Source organism: Panthera uncia, chromosome B1, assembly GCF_023721935.1.
Source record: "Panthera uncia isolate 11264 chromosome B1, Puncia_PCG_1.0, whole genome shotgun sequence".
Lineage (NCBI taxonomy): Eukaryota > Metazoa > Chordata > Mammalia > Carnivora > Felidae > Panthera > Panthera uncia.
This window is the reverse complement of record NC_064811.1, coordinates 151732122-151754293: the sequence shown is the minus strand read 5'-3', so window position 1 is coordinate 151754293 and position 22172 is coordinate 151732122. Positions and strand designations below refer to the sequence as shown.

At 43.7% G+C, this 22172-nt stretch overlaps 1 protein-coding gene across 2 annotated transcripts in view; it reads right to left on the bottom strand.

Annotated features, from left to right (window-relative positions):
• Nucleotides 1–180: 180 nt before the first annotated feature.
• Nucleotides 181–22172, bottom strand: part of INTS9 (integrator complex subunit 9) — a 102447-nt gene continuing 80455 nt past the window's right edge. For both annotated transcript variants that reach the window (XM_049632360.1, XM_049632361.1), the window contains 7 exons: nt 19110–19170; nt 15487–15658; nt 12343–12467; nt 9892–10059; nt 5898–5996; nt 4493–4630; nt 181–781 (listed from right to left, as the gene is read on the bottom strand). In XM_049632360.1, coding sequence (XP_049488317.1) covers nt 605–781; nt 4493–4630; nt 5898–5996; nt 9892–10059; nt 12343–12467; nt 15487–15658; nt 19110–19170 — 940 coding nt within the window. In that variant the 3' untranslated portion in view covers nt 181–604. The remainder of the gene's footprint in view (nt 782–4492; nt 4631–5897; nt 5997–9891; nt 10060–12342; nt 12468–15486; nt 15659–19109; nt 19171–22172) is intronic.

Here is a 22172-nt window from a genome sequence, read left to right as displayed (position 1 = left end):
ATCAAATTAAAATTTGCCATGGTATTTTCTAAGTTTATGCTGTTCTGTATATTTTCATAGGTTTTCAGACACTAAATAAATATATAAATTCTAGGTTAAACAGGGCACAGATACTTCTATAAAAATAAGTTTTATTAACAAAATGGGCTCACAATATAAAATAAAGATGGTTCATTTATCTTTCTTACCGGGCATGGCACTGTAGACAAGTAAATAAAACACAAAGACTAGTTTTCCTCCCCAAGGCCTGTGAAACCATAAAAATAAACACGGACCACTTAAGTCAGTCATCTTTTTACCTATCCCTTCCACCATTAACCTCTTGGGAAGCTGCTTCTGTTACTTTTATGCTACTCCTCAGCTCGCTGCCTTACCGTTCCCGGCTACCCAGAATTGGGAAGAAAATGAATGTAAGTTTAAAGCAGAAGTTTTCCAGGAGATTCTGGCCATAACTCCCGATAATCACGTCCCTCAAGGGTCACTTATTCCTTAAGCCACTGACCACAAAGACATGGCCAACTGTGCCCTTCCTTGGTTTGTGCTGGGCAGCCACAGTGAAGAACTGAAGGGTTTCAGTGAAATACAAATGGTTTAGATGTTCCATTTAGAACTTCTGTAGGAATTTGAGAACGAGGTCCCGCAGTCGTACCCTGAGCATCTCATCATTGTCACAAATGATATGGGTCGAATCTTCCTCAATCTGGATGAGTGTCTCAGCTTCCTGGAGCAGGACAATATGGCCCTTTGCTGTGTCTTCTACCTTAACGTCGCTGAAGCCATGCTGTTCCAAAGAAAAGAGAGAGGAAGATGATGGATACTCTGAAAGCAAGGGGCTGCCTGAAAGGCTGGAGGATATTGCAACTGACAGTTCCAAGAAATGACACTCCCTACGGGACAAGACAAGGATGTCCCCTTTCACCACGTTATTCAACACAGTATCACAAATAAAAGGTATCCAAATCAGCCAGGGAGAGCTCAAACTTTCACTCTTCGCAGATGATGTGATACTCTATATGGAAAACCCAAAAGATTCCACCAAAAAACTGCTAGAACTGATCCATGAATTCAGCAAAGTCACAGGATATAAAATCAATGCACGGAAATCAGCTGCATTCCTATACACCAACAATGAAGCAACAGAAAGAGAACTCAAGGAATCGGTTCCATTTACAGTTGCACCAAAAACCGTAAGATACCTAGGAATAAATCAACCACAGAGGTGAAAAATCTATACACTGAAAACTATAGAAAGCTTATGAAAGAAACTGAAGAAGACACAAGAAAATGGAAAAAGATTCCATGCTCCCGGATAGGAAGAACAAATATTGTTAAAATGTCGATACTACCCAAAGCAATCTACATGTTCAATGCAATACCTATCAAAATAACACCAGCATTCTTCACAGAGCTAGAACAATCCTAAAATTTATATGGAACCAGAAAAGACCTGCATAGACAAAGCAATCTTGAAAAAGAAAACCAAAGCTGGAGGCATCACAATCCCGGGCTTCAAGCTGTATTACAAAGCTGTAATCATCAAGACAATATGGTACTGGCACAAAAACAGACACTCAGATCAGTGGAAGAGAATACAGAACCCAGAAATGGACTCACAAACATATGGCCAACTCATCTTTGACAAAGCAGGAAAGAATATCCAATGGAATAAAGACAATCTCTTCAGCAAATGGTGCTGGGAAACTGGACAGCGACATGCAGAAGAATGAACCTGGACCACTTTCTTACACCATACACAAAAATAAACTCATAGTGGATGAAAGACCTCAATGTAACACAGGAAGCCATCAAAATCCTCGAGGAGAAAGCAGGCAAAAACCTCTTTGATCTTGTCTGCAGCAACTTCTTACTCAACACGTCTCTGGAGGCAAGGGAAACAAAAGCAAAAATGAACTATTGGGACCTCATCAAAATAAAGCTTCTGCACAGTGAAGGAAACAATCAGCAAAACTAAAAGGCAACTGATGGAATGGGAGAAGATATTTGCAAACGATGTATCAGATAAAGGGTTAGTATCCAAAATCTATAAAGAACTTATCAAACTCAACACCCAAAAAACAAATAGTCCAGTGAAGGAATGGGCAAAAGACATGAATAGACACTTCTCCAAAGATGACATCCAGATGGTCAGCAGACATATGAAAAAAATGCTCAACATCACTCATCATCAGGGAAATACAAATCAAAACCACAATGAGATACCACCTCACACCTGTCAGAATGGCTAACATGAACAACTCAGGCAACAACAGATGTTGGCGAGGATGCGGAGAAAGAGGATCTCTTTTGCATGGTTGGTGGCAATGCAAGCTGGTGCAGCTACTCTGGAAAACAGTATGGAGGTTCCTCAAAAAATTAAAAATAGAACTACCCTATGACCCAGCAATTGCACTACTAGGCATTTATCCAGGGGATACAGGTATGCTCTTTCCAAGGGGCACATGCACCCCAATGTTTACAGAAGCACTATCAACAATAGCCAAAGTATGGAAAGAGCCCAAAAGAAGATGTGGTGTGTATATGTGTGTGTGTGCATTGTGTGTGTGTGTATGCACACACACACAGGAGTATTACTCGGCAATCAAAAAGAATGAAATCTTGCCATTTGCAACTATGTGGCTGGAACTAGACGGTAGTAAGCGAAATTAGAGAAAGACAAATATCATATGACTTCCCTCATATGAGGACTTTAAGAGACAAAACAGATGAACATAAGGGAAGGGAAACAAAAATAATATAAAAACAGGGAGGGGGAAAAAACAGAAGAGACTCTTAACTATAGAGAACAGAGGGTTGCTGGAGGGGTAATGGGAGGGGGGATGGGCTAAATGGGTAAGGGGTATTAAGGAATCTACTCCTGAAATCATTATTGCACTATATGCTAACCAACTTGGATTTAAATTAAAAAAAACAATTATTAAAAAAAAGAAATGACACTTCCTAGACTTGGCTAAACTGAACATTCTAGAAACTGCCATTTTTGATGCTCCTCCATACAATTCTTCACACTTGTCACATGACCTTCTATAGCAATAGAATTCAAACATAGCTTCATATACTTTAAAAGAAGCCTCCAAACATGCAAGATTATACAAACCACAACAAAATTTCTATAACCTGCTTAAACTTTTGTTAAGTTATCTGGGGAACACATCTAAGCTTGGGTTCAGGAGTCCAGGACACTGGGCCGTCCATCACCAGCCTCCATATGCCAATGGTCTCTGATAAAAAAAGCTCCATCCTATCTCAGGAAAATGCATTCCTCAAAGCAAGACACCAGTGACCTTGTGATTTGGCGAATCCCTTTCAAGGAAGGACACAAGGCAGCACAAGAAATACTTCTCTAGCTACCCTGAGTTATAGAATTTTCTTTCACATCATACATAAAGTTGAGAAAGCAGAAAAGTAGTAGAAATAAGGCTGATATGCCTGAAAGGGACACAGGATAGGGAAAGAAAATGGGCTAGGAAAAGTCTCTACCCTTAGTTCTAGAAAGCTTGTATAGGTTAGGGCAGGTACTGATGTTCCTCTTGCAGGAGAGGAGGCAGAAATGGTGAAAAGGAAGAGTCCAGGTCAGATCCTAAGGGTCAATTCCTTGATGACCCAGGCGAACTAAGTGAAGGTCTTTCTGGGAGAGCGAGTTGTTCCAAGTTTATAAAAAACAAGTCAAGCTCGAGTCCTACCAACAGGGGCTGGAGCACTGCACAAGGTCACAAGGAAGCAGTGATTGACATGTTCACCTGCATCACAGGGGACACTCCCATGTTAATTACTAGTGACCCTACTCTCAGGGGCTAGGAGGGCTGCACAATGTGGCTGCAGTCTTCTTCAGGGAAAATTAAAATTCTAATGGATGGCTGCTGATTTGGGAAAGGACCAGTGTCTTCCAGGTGACTGCTTATTTCTTCCCTTTCCTCCCACCCCGTCTGGGGATTGCTGGCCCTGCTTCTAGAATTCCCAGGGATCCAGGGATCCAGCAACACTGGCGCCTCTGCCCTCAGTGCCCCCCAGGCCCAAGCCTCTCTTCTCTTGTGACAAGCCATGTTGGTGCTCTGGCAGCAAGGGGTCTGCTTGAGAAGTGAGGCTCTAAGGGGCAGACTTCCTGGCCGCTCCCACCTTGCCCATCCATCGCATCTAGGTTTTTGAGGAAGGGACTTCCTTGGTTTAGTTCCCACAAGACACAGATGTCATGAGGCGGTCTTCTAGCGGCCTGGTGCCTGATGGGGAGGAAGAGGCTGGCAGAGAAGCAAGTGGGGGACCTACAGTGAAGGAGGGCATGGTCTTCTCTCAACTCTGTGACCCTCCCCTGGTTCTGTTTCCTGCCACGGCCCTGGATCAAGCAGATGCTTCAGAGACAGGAGCCCAGACTGTGGAGACTATGAGAAAGGCAGCAGCACACATTTCTTGAAGCAGGTGAACAGCAGGAAGGGAGGCTCCTGCGCAGCTTTTGCAGGTGCAAACCGAATGCGCTCACCTTCTCCAGGGCCTGCACGAACTGTTCTACCGGGATGGAGCCGCTCAGCAGTGGCTTCAGCACTTTGCAGTCTGGAATGTCATCGCTCGCCCGCTTTCTCTTCTTACCGCCTGTGGGCTGGGTGGGCCTGGGTGGGGGCTAGAGAGGGAACAAAAACACCATCTCAGCAAGAGGTCAGTGCAGGCCACAGCCAGAACCTGTCTGTCCATCCTACCAACACAACCTTTCTCCTGGTGGAGGCCCTGGCGCCCAGCCCGGCGTCACCCCGTGTGAGGTCAGCCAGCTCTTGAGTTCAGAGTCACTGTTAGCTGGGGGCTCCATCTGGAGTTCTTCATAACATAAGCTAATGCCAAAGCATCCACACAGCATCAATATTTTTGGCAAAGAGATCTCCCTTTTATCAAGACTCGTCTCTGATTCAATTCAGTATCTTCTGAATAAAATTTTTAAGATTTTATTTTTTTAAAGTTTATTTATTTAGAGAGAGAGTGTGAGTGGGGGAGAGGGGCAGGGAGGGGGAGAAAGAGAGAATCCCAAGGAGGCTCCAAGCTGCCACCACAGAGTCCAACATGGGGCTCCCTCTCATTGAACCCTGAGATCATGACCTGAGCTGAAATCAAGAGTCGGATGCTCAACTGCCACCCAGGTGTCCCTTCTGAGTAAATTCTTAATAATAACCTGTGCTGGCCACTGCAGGTGTAGCAACAGCAGGTTGGTCACAGCCACTAGCGGTGGGGTCAGACTCATGGGCCGACATGAAGGTCAGAGAAATTGTCTAAAAAGCGGTGATGGTGGAGCTTCGGGAGGGTGAAGTAAAGGCGAAGTGGGAAATACAGCAAGTGAGGGCACAGCATGCGCCTCATGTATTTGAAGTGGCAGCTCCGTGCAGCTCATTCAGGGTGTCAGAGCAGCACAGCCAAGTCCGGAAGGAGTTTTTCTAAGGGGGATGAGGGAGGAGGAGTGCCTGAAGAGCTGCACCGTGAGGCAGTGAACATGCGTGAACGTAGGGCATGGGGGGGGGGGGGGGGGGGGGGGGGACAACCGTGGGTGGCTCCCAGGCCCCACCCACTTCCGCAGGTGTGGGGCTGGCGCCCACCCAGCTCTCCGCACTGCCCGCTGCCTAACAAATGCGCCCGCAGGAGCTGAGTGGGGCTGGCACTTTGGGAGCCGGGAAGGGCACTCAGGCTGATGTGTGGCCTCCACTCTACAAGTAATAGCTGCTCTTCCCTTTTATCTCTCTGAGGCGTGTGGCCAGAGAAGTAAGTAGTGAAGAATCTATATGCAGGGCCCTCTTTGTTTCAGATCGAATCCATTACGTAGTGTGCTAACTTCTGCAGTGGGACACTGGGACCACGATCGTGGGCGCTTCCTTGTGGACTCAGGCGCAGCCCACACTCCCCCATACCTGAAGGACGTGCTTGTTATCTTTTGTGTGCAGCACTGCCGAGACCGTTGCCAAGGAAATGCCAGGCTTAATCTCCATGGGCACCAGTGAATCTGCAAGCTGGAAGCACACAGGGGTTTCAGTCGGGCTCGCCTCAATTTGGGGACGAGGTGCAGCAGCTGTGCTGTCCAGTCAGGATCTGGAGGCCACACCGGGCTGGGGCTTAAGTGCCCCCGCCAGCCTGGTGGGAAAGACACGGCATCAAACGCCATAGCGCTGAGCCTTTCATGATCACCTTTATTCATTTCCTTTTCTTTTGAACTTCTGTCTACATCACTGCAGTCTAACATGGCCATAATTTTAAGGAAGAAGGTAAAAACATTTTTAAAATAACGTTAATCAAAAATGTATCGCACACACAAATGTGTACCTCGGTTGTAATAAAGAAAGGAGGTAAGAGAAGCCGGAGAGGCAAAGGGGATAGTGGTGGTGGGTAAACTGGGCTGCAAAGACTTAGAGAACTCGTCCGACCGCAACTTCTTAGACAGTGTTCTGGGTGCCCTTCCCGGCGACAGCCCAACACTTTCCAGCCGTCACCCAGTTGCAAGCCTGTGCCACTGCGTGCTGGGACCCCAGCATGCTGACCCTTCTGCTTCTCCCTTTTGTTAGCTCCACCCCCACCCCAAATGATGAGATGCCCACACTGTGCTCTAAGGGCCCATCACCTGAACTGCCACAACCTCACATCCATCTTTCAGGTGGCTTCCAGGCGGCTCCGAACACTTTCACAGTATTCTCCAAAACCTCAGAGGGCTTCTCTTTATGCAGAAATACCTACTGAGTGCTGACTTTTCATGCTAGCCTCCGCCTCTGTCCTCATGACCACTAGGTGACTAGTGTCAGGCAGCAAGGACAGGGCAGTAGCATTTGGACTGAGTGAGCTAATTCCTGGAAACGTGACTTCTCCCAAAGGCGGAACATCCAACCTTTACCTGGGGGCCATCTCTTTCCCTACCACCCGAATCTGAGGTGTACCCCATCTCCTGGGCAGCTTTAGAGCTCCCTGACCCCGCCACTGGCAGTGATGTGTGATCTTCTAAGAGGCCGTAGCGCTCAGCTTTAGTTGGCTATTGCTCTTGCTGTTTTATTAGGATTCTGTGACTATAAGAGTTACTTTCCAGTAACAGTATGCATACTCTTTCTGGAAAATTTGGAAAACAGAATACACGTAGACCCCGGTCTGTCCCAGTCTCCTAGATTTAAGAACAAAAGTAAACAAATATGCAAGATGCCACTTAGGTAAATATGAAGATCTATATCACATGGGCAGAGGAAGCAGCTCAGGGTATTTAGAAGAACTGGAAAGCGGAATGTGAAAATTGTTTCACGAAATAAGAAAACATATGTGGCACAAGTGTGAAACGTTCCCCCCGGGGGAGACATGTCTGCTCCGGTCTCCAGACAACACCCGTCCGTGAGCATCCCTTTCCTTCCTACACTGCAGTTACACCCATCCCAGGGGAGCCTGCCTAGCAGAACTTTAAAGCCAAAGAACTGGCCTGGGAGGTTTGGGGACGGCACTGTGGGAACACAGCAGGTGAGATACTCTCCCTGGGCGGCCCTGTGAGGGAGATCTAAGACTCATCTAGGCTTGAGGGAGGTCTCCACTCAGATACCTCCGTGAGGGAGGGAGCACCCCTCGCCGCCCTCGAATAGACAGTCTTCCGAGAACCCGTCCATGAGGGTTGTCGCATCCGATCTCCCGTCTTGCACTCAGAGGGACAAAGGGGGAGGATTTATGGGAAGCTGCAGAGGACACACTCTCGTTTGGGGGAGGAATAAGCATCCTTTAGTAGCAGCAAAACCTAAAGAGCAGCGCCAGATTTTAACCTCCTCATCTCGCACATGCGTCTCCCAGGCAAAACTCTACATTACGTCCACGGACAAAAATTTATGTAAAAGAATGTTTCTGAAAGCATTACTTATAACATAGAAAAAGCAGAAATAATAAAGCTCACCAATGAAGGAATAGTTATGATAAACTTATGATAGACCATTACACCCCCACTAAGATGTTTACTTGTCGTGACCTACTACTGTTCCATGACCAAGGCAGCATGCCGGGTAGGATTCAACTACACACAACACACACACACACACACACAGAACAGACAAGGCAAATACACAAAATTCTGAGCAGTAGTTATCTCTGGTACGGGGACCACGACTGATTATTTTGTCTTTATCCTTTTTTTTATTCTATTTTCCGAATTTTCCAGAAAGAGTATGCATACTTTTATTGGAAAGTAACTCTAATAGTAACAGAATCCTAATAAAACAGCAAGAGAAGGCAGAAGGGCCTTAAAAAGATGGCTGTGCAGAGCACTGCTCTCAGGAAAGTGTGGGACCTGAGCCTCTTTCAGGGGCATCGTGGTCAATGTGACTGTCCTAATAATGTGACAGTTTTAGCCTTTTCACTCTTGCTATCACGAGTGTTCACTGGGATTTTCTCAAGGTTACATGACATAGATTATCCACAACAAAGTGAAAGCAAAAGGAGATAGGACAGTCCACAAGCAGACATTAAAGAGATTTGCAAATGGAAAATAGTGCCCCTGTTCTCATTACCTTTTTTCAGAAACATTTTCTCATAAAAGATATTTTAGTTGTGTTAGCATCGAATGGGTTTATGTCATTATTTTTATAGCTTTTTAAAAATTTTATTTTAGAGAGAACAAGATCACAAGAGGGAGAGGGGCAGAGGAAAAAGGAGAATCAAGTAGGCTCCACGCTCAGCATAGATCTCGACGTGGGGCTCAATCTCAAGACTGTGAGATCATGACCTGAGCCAAAATCGAGAGTTGGATGCTCAACCAACTGAGCCACCCAGGCACCCCCTAAATCATTATTTTTAAAATGAATAAATATTTTTAAAATGTCTTCGTTTTAACATCTAATATAGCAAATATCAATAGATGTAACCCACATAAACAAAAGCTCTCTGAGGTTCTAATTTTTTTAAGTAGGCTCCATGCTGGGCATGAGAGCACGACCTGAGCTGAGATTAAGAGTCAGATGCTTAACTGACTGAGCCACCCAGGCGCCCCTTGGGTTCTAATTTTTTCTTTTTTTTCTTTTTTTTTTTTCTTTTATTTATTTATTTATTTATTTATTTATTTATTTTTATTTTTTTATTTTTATTTTTGGGACAGAGAGAGACAGAGCATGAACGGGGGAGGGTCAGAGAGAGAGGGAGACACAGAATCGGAAACAGGCTCCAGGCTCTGAGCCATCAGCCCAGAGCCTGACGCGGGGCTCGAACTCACGGACCGCGAGATCGTGACCTGGCTGAAGTCGGACGCTTAACCGACTGCGCCACCCAGGCGCCCCAAATTTTTAAGAAGTTTTGAGACCAGGAATTTTGAGGACATGTTCAAGCTATCTCAAGAGGCAAAAGGAAGCCAAAAGTAGCTTCCTACAGAGCCTTCCACACTAACATTGCAGGAGCTAGGCCATGTGACTCGGGCTGCCTTGCCCTCAGTTGGTCGCTCATGCACAGTATACCTCAACTGTCTCACATGTACAATATGCACACAAATAATCACATTTATAATCCTTATATGTTGATTACTCTTATTTCCTCCATCTATCTCTGAATTTGATGAAACTTGACTCACACTCAAATGAGGTCCAGAAAGGATGAGAAAAATCCACCGTGGTCAGGGACGGAGCTGACATCAGTGCCTCTGTTCTGAGAGGCCCTGGCTTCCTGGCTTAAACATGTTAAATGTGAACACAAGCAGCGGTCCTGATGTTAACAGCTGTTACTTCATTGCCCGAAAAATAAGGCGGTTCTGAAGATCCCGCCTCTCTTGCCAATTCCTTGCCTAAGGGGCTGTGTTCTTTGGTTCATCCGCATTTGACACAAAGCCAAGAAAGCCACCTCTGAGATCATCTTTTTTCAGATACTCAAGTGGAAAACCTGGGTCTGACCATGAGAAAGAGAACAGCTCACCTCTGGCATGATTTCGATCTTCTCGTACCGACGCTTGAAAGGCAAGGCGAGGACCTCGGCCCGCCGATAGGACATTGCGGGCGGCTGGCAGTCGATCATCAGGTCCATGCGGTGGGATTGCGCTGGGGGTGGCTGCGTGTACTGCTCAGGGCAGACCACGTGCAGTGGCTGAGAACCAACAGGACAGGGGCAAGTAAGGGAGGAGGCCCACCTCAGTGTGCCCGCACTCCTGCTCCGCCTCACCACCTCCTGACCCCCCTCCCCTCAAACCCAAACACTGGGCAGCAGGAGAGGGGAGTACAGTGCGGGGGAAAAAAATAAACATTTCAGAGAAAAGCCCTCAACTGCCAGTCACGTGGACTAGTGGGGGATCCACTGCCTCCGTTTGCATTTGTTTTTATGTTTTCACTGTTTTTAAGTCATTTTGATGGTAACTTCCATAGGTCTATGCCCAACTGGTGCCCAAGCCCCTTGAGGGCAGTCTTCTTGTCACACCTACCATCACTGACTGGTACAGCTGTTGGCCGATTGGCAAGAACTGCTGACTTTGGTGCTAGTCTGGTGTTTTGGGGTGGGGGCTTCTCTGGTATCTGCAGGTGCACTGGTGTTAGACAGTGGGCAGTGCACAGCTCACATACTCCACTGTGTGGGACACACTGAATCAGATCTTTTTGCAAAATATCTCTTTGTTATTCTGAGAGACAAAAATAGTAAACCAGCATTTACTTGGGACAAATACCACCCAAGTGAAAATGGATCCCGGTAGCCCACTGAGTTGTACTGACACTGCTTTTACTTAAGAGCCTGGAGCTCACCTCCAGCTCCTGGAAGGCCTTCCAACAAGAAGCACTGGAACAGCCGACCGGATGCACTAAAAACAGCACTTGTTCCGTTGGGCTGATCCTTTTCTTCCTCCTGACAGAAGGTTAGGTTAGGATCTCCTAACTCTTCTCAAAGCCATCCGAGTGCACAGTCGCAGCCTGAGGACCCGTCCCCGCTTCCCTCTCCTACAGTGGGGACCAGGTGGCCTCTGGCTCCCACAGTCATATACCGCCAGGGGCTCCATGAGCACATCGCTGCCGTGTGGACCACAGGGGGAACTTAGTCATGAAAACAACAGGCTCTTAACTGCTTCTGCCAGCGTGCTGATGAGTACACGGTGGGTATCGAATTGCCAAATCAGCCCAAACTTATCCACTACTCTCAATCATGTCTAGAGAAAGCCCATATTCTTTCCTTGTAGGGCCAGCAAGCTAGTGATGGCCATAATCCATTATTTCTGCATTCCTGAGGTTCTTCAGCTTTCCATTTCTTGTTACCCTTCCTTAGAGCTCTGGGTAAGTGCCTCCCATCCTGAGGTCATAGGTTCTGTGAGGAGGAAAGCAAACTTCTGACCTAGGCCAAGAAAAATGAAGGGAGCTAATCGTACCTTGCTAAATTACTAGGTGAAACGACAGAAGACGTGCCAGGGCGCCCTGGTGCTCCTTTAAGCCCCTGAGGCAATGGGGAATGAGAAGTTTTCCTCCTGCCTCTCTCCCTCGCCAACTGCAAGCAGCCTCCCCCAACCCCACTATCAAACTTCTGCCAAGAGGTTGCTGACCCAGTGCAGTGATTTTTACTCCCCGCCCCCGCCCCCCCTACATTCTCCTGTGTAGATGGTCTTCCTTAACCCACTGCTTTACCCAACTACTTCTTCCCTTGCCCTACGGCAGAAGATGCAAAAGGAAAAAACAAACAGAAGCCACAAAAAATAAACCAAAACAAACCCCTAACAAAAAGCAAAATAACAGGGGCGCCTGGGTGGCTCGGTGGGTTAAGCGGCCGACTTCAGCTCGGGTCATGATCTCGCGGTCCGTGAGTTCAAGCCCCGCGTCGGGCACTGTGCCGACAGCTCAGAGCCTGGAGCCTGTTTCAGATTCTGTGTCTCCCTCTCTCTGACCCTCCCCCATTCATGCTCTGTCTCTCTCTGTCTCAAAAATAAATAAATGTTAAAAAAAAAAAAAAAAAAAAAAAAGCAAAATAACAGTGTCCATGGTACTAACCCACATCTGCAACGAGGAACCAGTACAGGTTTCAGTGAAACTGCCTTTCGGCTTGAGGAGTCTGTTTCTAGAGCTATTTTGGTGGGGAGACGGGGCGATTTGCTTTTGACTGGACACAGACGGTCCTCATCAAAAATAACAGGCTAATGCTTTCCTTCCCTTCCACCTTTGATTTCTTTAGAACAGAAACTGCTTCCAGGTCTTAAAGCCCCCTACCTGGGGCGGGGCGGGGGGTGGGGGGAGGGGGGCGGGGGGAGGGGGGCGGTGACCGGCACACGTGCCAGCATGCTTCGGACTCAGGACTCCGGAGACGTGAGGAAGGGAAGAAGCGCAGCCAGACAGCCCGCCCTGCCGCAAACTCCCTGCTGTATCGGGGCCATGGGGAGACACCAGCACTTCCCTTCCTTACCTGTACTTCTTTGAGCAGCTTTGACACTTGGATGAAGTTCAGTCGTGTATCGATGGGGCAGTAAATGCATTTCATGGCCAAGGGCTGGTAGGGAGCCAGTGCTTCCAGGTAGGAGAAATCAGGTTCTAATGGGAGCACAAAAAGGAAAATTTAAAATGCAAGCAACAGAGTTGCTACCAAGTGAGGAGGCGGCTGGTGTGGTCAAGGCCAGGCAGGATCCGTACCGAAGTGCAGAGGCTGGCGGGAGCTGGATTCCTGATCACTGCAGAGGGTCACTTACTCACAGGTAAGGACGGGGAGAGGCCAGAATGAACCTCTCCCCGGGTGGGTGTGGGCTCAAGATTTTCAACACAGAGAGACGGAGGAGATAAATGAGGGGATACATAAGTAAATGGGGGAGAAGGGAAAACTCTTTGTTGCAACAGAATGCCAAATAAATGTAAACAATGAAAGTAAAAAAAAATTTATCATTTGGCAAGCATCACAGGAATAATTTCTTCGGACCAGGATCATCAATAGATGCAAAAAAAATTAGATAAAAATTTGAGGAAGACAAGGATACATAGTCTCAAAGTGTCCCCCCACCCAAGATACTGATTAAATGTAAAAACTGACTTCACAGTGGGGAAACCTGGCACAGGCCTCTCGAATCAAGTGCTCGAAGTTAACAAGCAGGTATGAGACAAATGACATACCACTGACTTGACAGGGCAGACATGAGAAAAGGACCCTGGCCTCATGTCAACAGATGCTTTTGCTGCAACTGTCATGCTCCTCTCGGCAAAGCATGGCGTGCGCAGTGACTGGGAACCACGCTTGCCATGACGGCCCATTTGTTAAACCCAGAACTACTCACTGTGGCCTGTGTGGCAGAGATTACATTTCTGGTGTGAAATATAATACTTAGACTCACAACAGACTGTGCCCCCATGAGGACATCACTTCTTACAGCCCTCTGGCTTACATTTACCCATCCCATTAAGTGCATTAAGGATGACTGATGGAACTTCCAGATTTTTATTAAAAAAAAAAAAAAAATTTTTAATGTTTATTTGAGAAAGCGAGCAAGCGAGTATGAGCAGGGGAGGAGCAGAGAGCGGGGGGGGAGACACAGAATCTGAAGCAGGCTCCAGGCTCTGAGCTGTTAGCACAGAGCCTGATGTGGGGCTTAAACTCACGAACTGCAAGATCATGAACTGAGCAGAAGTCAGACACTTAACTGAATGAACCACCCAGGCACCCTGGAACTTCCCGATTTTTCAATTACTTCCCCTTGGTGGCTCCTGTTTCTCTAAGAAGAACCCCCCAAATATGAGGCAAGGACAGCTACCTAGGAGAAAACTGACTCCCTTTTTACGTGTACTATGTGAGCTACAACTTTCCCACAGCTGTAATACAATCCAAAAAAGTGGTCCAAAACTCATCTCTGACGTGACCAGACATCATACATGACATAGCTGCTCTGAAAGTCCCTCAAAATGGGTTTAGATTTAAATTCATTACCAGGGTTGTTATGGACAATCAAACAATCCTTGATTTCTTCTTAGCTGGCTAAAGGAAAAATTATACTACAGCAAACACTTCTTACTGTGCCTATAAAAATACTGTACCCACTGTCATATCAGAGTCAGTAACCCCTCAAAAAGAATGAAAGACCACCTTTAGTCCTACTACAATGTTCTCCAGAATACCTCTTGCTTAGCAAAAGTTGGCCATGGTGAGGTTCTGGGTATTGTGGGTCAATGTCTTGTGACCTGACTTCCTCTGCCTTTGGCCAAAAGGGGGCCTAGGAAAAAGAGAAGAAGCCCCTGAAGCTGCTTTTCTGAGCTCTCCTGGCACCTTCTACCAGGTCTTGGAGTTATAGCTGGAGCCGGCCTGTCAGTCATGGCCAGGCCATGTTGTTCTCCTATTGGACATCAACAATTTCACAGAACCCTAACACCAGACATAGCCATTTGGTGACCACAATGGATCAAGACAAAAACAAGAACCCCTCCATAATCATGCCTGAACACACAACCACAACACTGTTCTCGAACCACAAAAGGAGCAAACATTACCCTATCCTGGCTCCATTCTTCTTGCCTTCTAGATAAGAACTATTAAGATATTCAATCATTTAACCACTCCTGCTTCCTAACAGCGGCCAATCCAGAGCAATGTCCCACATCTGTGAACCTACCTCAAAATCACCCAACACAAGTCCAAATCCATAAGTTCTTTCCAACATGTTCTGAGATGCCTCCCACTTCCCCATGTGTTCTTCTCAGCTGCAATGAATCAATAAAGCCAACTTTGTTTGACTGGTGGTGTGATGGAGGCCTCTGGCCCTCCTCACAAACAGGCTGAGCACAGGAAAGGGCCCCAGTGTCCCTGATCTTGAAGATTTGGGCACAGTTAGACTCTATTCCATCATTCAAGTCTTAAAAGCAATGAGAAAGAAATCAACTGATAACTTTCTCAACAACTTTTATGTGCCAGGCAGTGCATGAAGTGCCTTCTGATAACATTACAGTAAACACACAGAGTCGCCCAAGGAAGGAGCCATCAACAATCCCATTTTACGATGAAGAAAGTGAGGCTCAGGGAGGTGAGGTAACTTGGCTTAGATTATAGTACACTGGACCAGATTCAGATCAAGGTTTTTCACTCAATTGCCCGTAAGATTTCCAAATCCCGAGGCTGTCTGAAGACCTAAAGTTGCTAAAATAATATAGTGATTAAGTAAAACCCCTGCTTGGCTTCATTAAAGGATTTGTTTTACTCTGAGGGGTTTGTCTCCAGAAAAAACAGTGTAAGCCAGAGCAAACTATAACCAAAGGAGAAAAACCCAACTCAAGAAATAATTCCTAAAGGGTAACACAAGAGTGGTTACTAGGATTACTGCCGTTCTTGAAACAGCTTACAAAATCCTATCAAAAGCAGTTCAGTAGAAATCTGCCTCACGGAAAAATCTCCGAAAAATGGGTATGAAAGCTTTGTCCAGTACAGTTTCCTAACAGTCCATCTTGCTTTACTCTTTCCCTTGTGGTTTACGTCAGATGAGTGTTCATATTTATGCCTTACTGAAAATTTTGTCCTGGTCGGTGCACTGGGTGAAAGTCCCAGTGGAAAGGGCAGGGTTTTATTTGTTTGTTTACTTACCTGTGAATATGACGGTGTTGAGACTAGATTTCCCCCAGAGCTCCATGAAATGGACCACGTCCCCAAATCGGAGGGAGGGGTGCCCAGTGAACACCACACATGGTTGCCGGAAATCACTGCTGAAGTCTCCGTGGAGGCTCGGGTAGTGCTTCAGCTTGTTGGTCTGAATGAGCTACAATATGTACAGGGAAGCACACAAAGAGATGTTAGCCTGTCCAGGTGGAGGGAAGGACTGCACAGCATGGGAGCATGAGCAGAAGGAAGAATACAAATGAATCTGATTAGAATTTGTGGGAGATTGTGTTTTTTGTTGTTGTTGTTGTTATGTACAATGTGACTTTCTGAACAGATACAACCTTCTGGTACGTATTAACATATTATTCAGGCTGTTAAAGGCCTGATGCAGTCTAACCCTTCCTTTAGAGCTTCCTGACACTCGGGAGTCCCGGCCCTAGAAGTTCCCAGGATCAGTTATTATTTGAAGTACAAGTAATTTTCCCCAAACATGTGACTCACCAAGTTCTGTCAACAATAAACACTTCACACAAGAAAAACTGTTTACCTGCACAGGACCATCTCTTGAGATGTAAGTTACTGCAGCAACTTACCAAAGACAAAGGCCAAATTGGCTTTCAGAAATTTGGGAGTGTGATGTCCTCCCAGAGATGTCCTACGCAGAGAGCTGTAGTAAGAAGTGGGCCATGTACAGCCTCAGACTCGTCTCAAAAGTGTACGTTTTGAATCAAATGATCTCCCTTCCAGAGCAATACCTGGCAATTCTCTCCCAATGTCATAACCGACTCAAGGCAACACCATATAGTTACAGCCACAGATGGCATCTTGTGACATGGCTCAGCAGCTCTTCCTGCTGCCCTGGCCCTGCCTCCACCTCCCTACTCTAGCACCAAAAGGTAAGATGACAAACACCCAGACTTCAGAGACCTTAAATGCCAGCTAGATCAAAGGGAATACTGCCCTGAGATATTGTCTAATAGATAAAGAAATAGTCTGTGACATAAGTTAATCCTGAACCAACCAATAATGCATAAGAGGGGAGCCCAAATCCAACAGAAGTCACCCAAATAGTGAAGTGTGGCCGGAATGGGACAACCCCCAAATGGAAGCTAAACTCTCTTCACTATAAAGATTTAATTTTTAATTCAGAGAGATTGCTTTTACTGGTAACACTGCAACACTACTCTAGAGATCTTAGCCAGGCATCCCTGGTTTGGATGGGATATGTTGTAGTAAAGATGGGACAAATGCTGAATTCCCACCTCCCTTCCAAGTTATATACAAACAAAAGGGACAATCTTTTTATAACTGATCTGCCCCCAAATCATTACTTGTCCCATTGAAATGGGTGAGCGCTGTCTAAAAGACTAAGCCTACTGTATCCATTGCTGTCAAGGAGACGAATGGGATTCTAAGAATAGCAGTGGGTCTTTGCACACAACTTAAATCACTTTTTAGGCATTACCTACAGTTCCTGAAGTTCTACTGATCAATGCATAGCAACTAAGATAAATTCATCTCTTTTCTTTTGCCCACTGGAGCTACCTTTCTAGCTGACTTACTACATTTGACCATTCATTACCTCTGTATTTATTTAAGGTCCAACTGTATAGGCAATGAAGCTGTAGGGTAGGAATTCTGTAAAAAAAAATTTTTTTTTTTTTTTTAATTATCAGTACTAAGGCTAGAATATTTTCTCTTTGGCACTGGTCACAATACTGAGTCAACTCCATCATATCCTAAAGTAGGCAAGTGCATTTCAGGAACCCTGATCATGCAACTATGGTCTTTTCATATTCCTAACTAAATGGGACAAAAGTAATCTGTGACAATATGTGGGTAAAAACGTAGAGTAACACTCTTAGAAAACAAAAAAAGGCTAATTTTTGTTGGGGGGAGAAAAAACCAGCCTTCAGTGGTAAAGTCCACCATAAAGTATGCTTTGCCACGCTTAATTTTCAGACATCACTGCATTTCTAGCCTGAAGTTCACTGTGGTAATGACAAAGCTTGGAAAAACTTTGGCTGCTGTAACGGAATGTGTGGACTGAAACATGACTTTGTCAGAACCTTCCGCATGAAATTCTGGCTCATAAAGGTCCTTTGGAGTAGCAATAAGCAGGGGTGGCAGGAGTTGTCAAATTTAAAATAGCGGGACATTTGTTGCTATTTACGCTGAATCAAACAGTTAACTGTAAAACAAATAAACCAACTAAATCCTATACAAGCACATCCACACAGACATCTGTGGACGGATGAAGTCTGTAGAAACTGAAAAGTCCATGTTCCCAACTGCACACTAAGGAGCAGTGTGACCAGCTTCTTAGAGGTTCCCCTTTGTCCTTTTCCACTTACTACTGCCTCCAACCCTACCCTCCAGGATAACTGCAATCCTGGCTTCCGATACCACAGAATTGTTTTGTGTGTTCTTGAACTTTCATATAAAGAAAATCACACTGTCTACTTATATCTCACTTATTTCACTCGCATGATGTTTGTGAGATTTGTTTACATAACTTCGTATAATTGGAATTCATTCATTCTCACTGATGTAAGTAAGGTATTCCACTGTACAGAATATACCACAAAATCCGCTTGACTATTAACGGCATTTAGGTATATTTCAGCACTATTACCAAGAATGCTCTGAAGATTTTTGTCTGTGTCTTTTGGTGACATACCCATGTATTTCTGTTTGGTATATAATTCAGGAACAAATTGCTGAAGCATTTCAGCTTTAGCAGATATTGCCAGTTTCCTAAAGTGGCTTATACCAATTTAAACATCCTTTTTAAAAATGTAACAAAAAATTGGGAGTGACTCTTTTGTTGGATAGTAAGAGAATGGTTAAGTACATTATAATATGTTCATATGATATGCTATGGAATACTAGGCAGCAATAATAATAATAGGAGGCACACAGAAAAATATCCATGATACACTGTTTGGTGAAAAATGTAATGAAAACAAAATTGGCTATGTTATGTTGTTACGTTATATATATTGTATTTGTTTCAAGTGTCCAATAATATATATATTGTGGAAAAAAAATCACCACAGTAAGCCTAGTTACCATCCATCATCATAGATAGTTACAAAAGATTTTTTTTTGAGAACTCTTAATATCTGCTCTCTTAGCAACTTTTAAACATGCAATACAGTATGGTTAACTACAGTCACTATGATGTACTTACATCCCATGAATTATTTTAGAAGAAGTTTGTACCTTTGACCCTCTATTTTTTAAAAACTTAAATGTTATTATTTTCATCATTAAAACTTCACATCTATGATCAACATGACTAACTGGAAAGAAGACTTTGACTATAAATGAATCTGTTGTTATGCAAAGAAATTAGTAGTAGGGGTCAGATAACACTCAGTGAACAGAACAGAGGTAGGTTATGAACTGCAGACACGTACTGGCAATAGAATGTGTTAATGAGAAGAGAAAGTAACATATTTTGAGTTAGAGTACTTCGCGGTCATCTCACATGGGAAACAAGGGACTATATGAGTTTACCTAAGGATTTCTATAATCTAGTGACATGTTATCATCCATTTATCTACAGTTTTTTCTTGCTTTGACCCAATAATGCCATTTCTTACCTCTGCATGAGGAAAAGGTGGTTCTGGGAGATACACCTTAGTCTGTTTGTTGTGACAAAGCCTTTTAAAGAGGAAAAACGGATGAGCCTGTTAGGGTAGGGCATACAGGATCATTTGTTGCCACCTAGTGGTAGCAGCAAAAACACTAGTAAAGCGTATTCAAAATTTTCCTGTTAACCAATCTCACTGTGATTGAAAGCCAGGATCTACGTACAGAGTATTCAGAACAAGACCCTTGTGAGCATTTTTTAACCATTAAAATTCCTGAGTACATTTTTTCCTTGAAAAATAAGCTTGTTATTTTGGAATAATTTTAGATTTATAGAAAAGTTGCAGAGACAGTACTGACTTGGCCCTTTACCCAGGGCCCCCTTAATGTTAACATCTTACATAACCATGATACATTTGTTGAACCGTGAAATTAACTAAATTCCAGACTTTATTTGGATTTCACCAGTTTTTCCACTAATGTCTTTTTTTTTTTTTTTTTGCTCCAGGATCCAATTTGAAATATCATATTGCATTAGTAGTGATCACTTTTGAGGAGAAAGTGACAGGCTTTCTTCAGAGACCCAACTTTCTGTTTTGCACATGCACTAAGCAACACTGGTCACTGAAACTGGAGAGTAACGTGGTATCTCAACTGGGAGACTCTATAAATGTTTTAGGTAGTCTATATTTCTTTCCTAGACAGAGCGGACATTTAAAAATGGAGATGTCTGAATAAAGCAATTGTGGCCAAAGTTAACAACTGATAACTCAAAAGACAGGTGTTCTGTAGGTTTGGCGTTATGTAGTAATAACGCATGTTTGTTCACGACTACTTGTAAGAATTCTACTAAAACAGTATTAAAGTATTTCAACAGTTCTACCAGATACTATTTTTTGGGGAGTAGTTCAGGACTCCAGGGTTTGGGTTTTATATGAACTTCATGAATACAACTTATTAATTTTTCCTACACTTAAAATTTCCTTTAATCTTGATTTAAAAAACATTACTTTATATCCTTTTTGGAGGAAGATGTAAATAGGGAAGGAAGATATTTTTGGAGGGTTACCTTATAATATCTAAATTACATATATTTATATACATAGAATTATACATAATATCTAATCAGGAAGACAAAACTTTTTAAAGTCAGGAAGAGAGACAAATAGAAGATCTTCATTTAAGGTTTCTTAGATTGTTGCAAAGGATACTATGTTGCATTAGTTAGTATCAATATATAAAAAAACTAAAGTATTTCTGACAAAAAAAAAAAACAAGACAAAACAAAACAAAACAATAACTTAAATGCATTGTGGTATCCTTGACTGGATCCTGGAATAGAAAACTGACATTAGTGGGAAAACTGGTACAATCTGAAAAAGATTGTAGTTCAGCTAATAATGTGTGCTAATGTTCATTTCTTGGTTTTGATACATGTGTATGGCCGTGTAAGATGTGGCCATTAGGGAAAACTAAGTAGAAGGTATATAGTTCTTTCTGTACTACCTCTACAACTTTTCTGTAAATTCAAAATTATTCCAAAGTAACGACTTTATTATTTAAAAAACAAATCAAAGTTAAAATCCAAAGTGCCAAGAAGGGGAAAAAAATATCTGCAGATGTATAACAAAGAGTAGAGTTCAAATAAATTGGTAAGAAAAGTATAACATCTCTAATCAGTAAAAAAGGGATAATTTACAGAAGACAATGGGCAAGAGGAACAATTTACAGAAGACAAAAATCTTTCTGGAAAGCAACTGAGATTTGTATAATCAACATTAAAACATATTTATACTCTTTGTTCCTGTAATTCCACTGTTAGTAACTTACCTAAAGCAAAAGATGCAGTCGTATATACATACAACGATATTAATTGAAGATTTATTACTAAAAGGAAAAAACTGGGCAAAGCCTGTTCGTCCAACAATAAGACAACAGTTAAATAAATAATACAGTATACAAATGATGTAATAATGTATTCATGTAAAAACTATGTCCTCAAAGTTTTATTTTAATCCTCTAATCTCACATTAAAAATGTGAGATTAGCAGGGGGCACCTGAGTGGCTCAGTTGGTTGGGTGTCTGACTTCAGCTCAGGTCATGATCTCGGGCGGTCTGTGAGTTCGAGCCGCGCGTCGGGCTCTGTGCTGACAGCTCAGAGCCTGGAGCCTGCTTCAGATTCTGTGTCTCCCTCTCTCTCTGCCCCTCCTCCACTTGCACTCTGTCTCTCTTTCAAAAATAAACATTAAAAAAAGAAAATTAAAATATTTAAAAGCAGGATCCAAAATTAAATAATTGGTATGATCCCCATATAGAAAGAAGAAATCCATCCAAATGCCAACAGTGATATTACTTCTGGATAGTGGGTTTACAGGTTCAGTTTTTCCTGTTTTCTGTAACTTGTATTGTTTTCTATAGTAAGTGTGTATTACACATATATTAGAAACGAACAAATATAAACACCCAGAAACAAAAACAACCTACTCTAATTAGAGTGGTCCTGACTTCTAGCCCGTAAGATATTATTTTGACAAGAACAGCACACAGTGGGGACGGAGTGGCTTTGAGGAGCACACCATCCCCCAGGCCTCGCAGGGCTGGCTGGAGTTTTTTATTAAGGATCTGGATGAAGAAATTCAGAACATGCTAATTGTGCAAGTGATCCTTAGGCTGGACTACTAGTTATTCAAGATTAACTTCCTATGCTGGGGGAGAAATGACCCAATGCAAAGGATAAAATTCAACAGGTACCAATAAAGTGACGGCCCTACGGACAAACATGACTAACATGCACACAGGATGGAGAAGTTTGTTTGAATGGAGATAGAGAAAAAAAGTCCTTGACTACAACTTTTAAAAGGGGAGGAAAAAATGCTCTTTAAGAAGGTGGAGTGGGGAGACAGCATATAGAACATGTTAGGACAGAATGATATACAAATCCCTTCTTAATTAGAAACTTGGTAGAACACTGTGTCCATTACACTACCATACAATCAAAATGGATTACACACCCTATGCAAGTGTCATGCCCCCGTCTAAAAACACCACTCTAAGGCACTTGAAGGTCGACTGT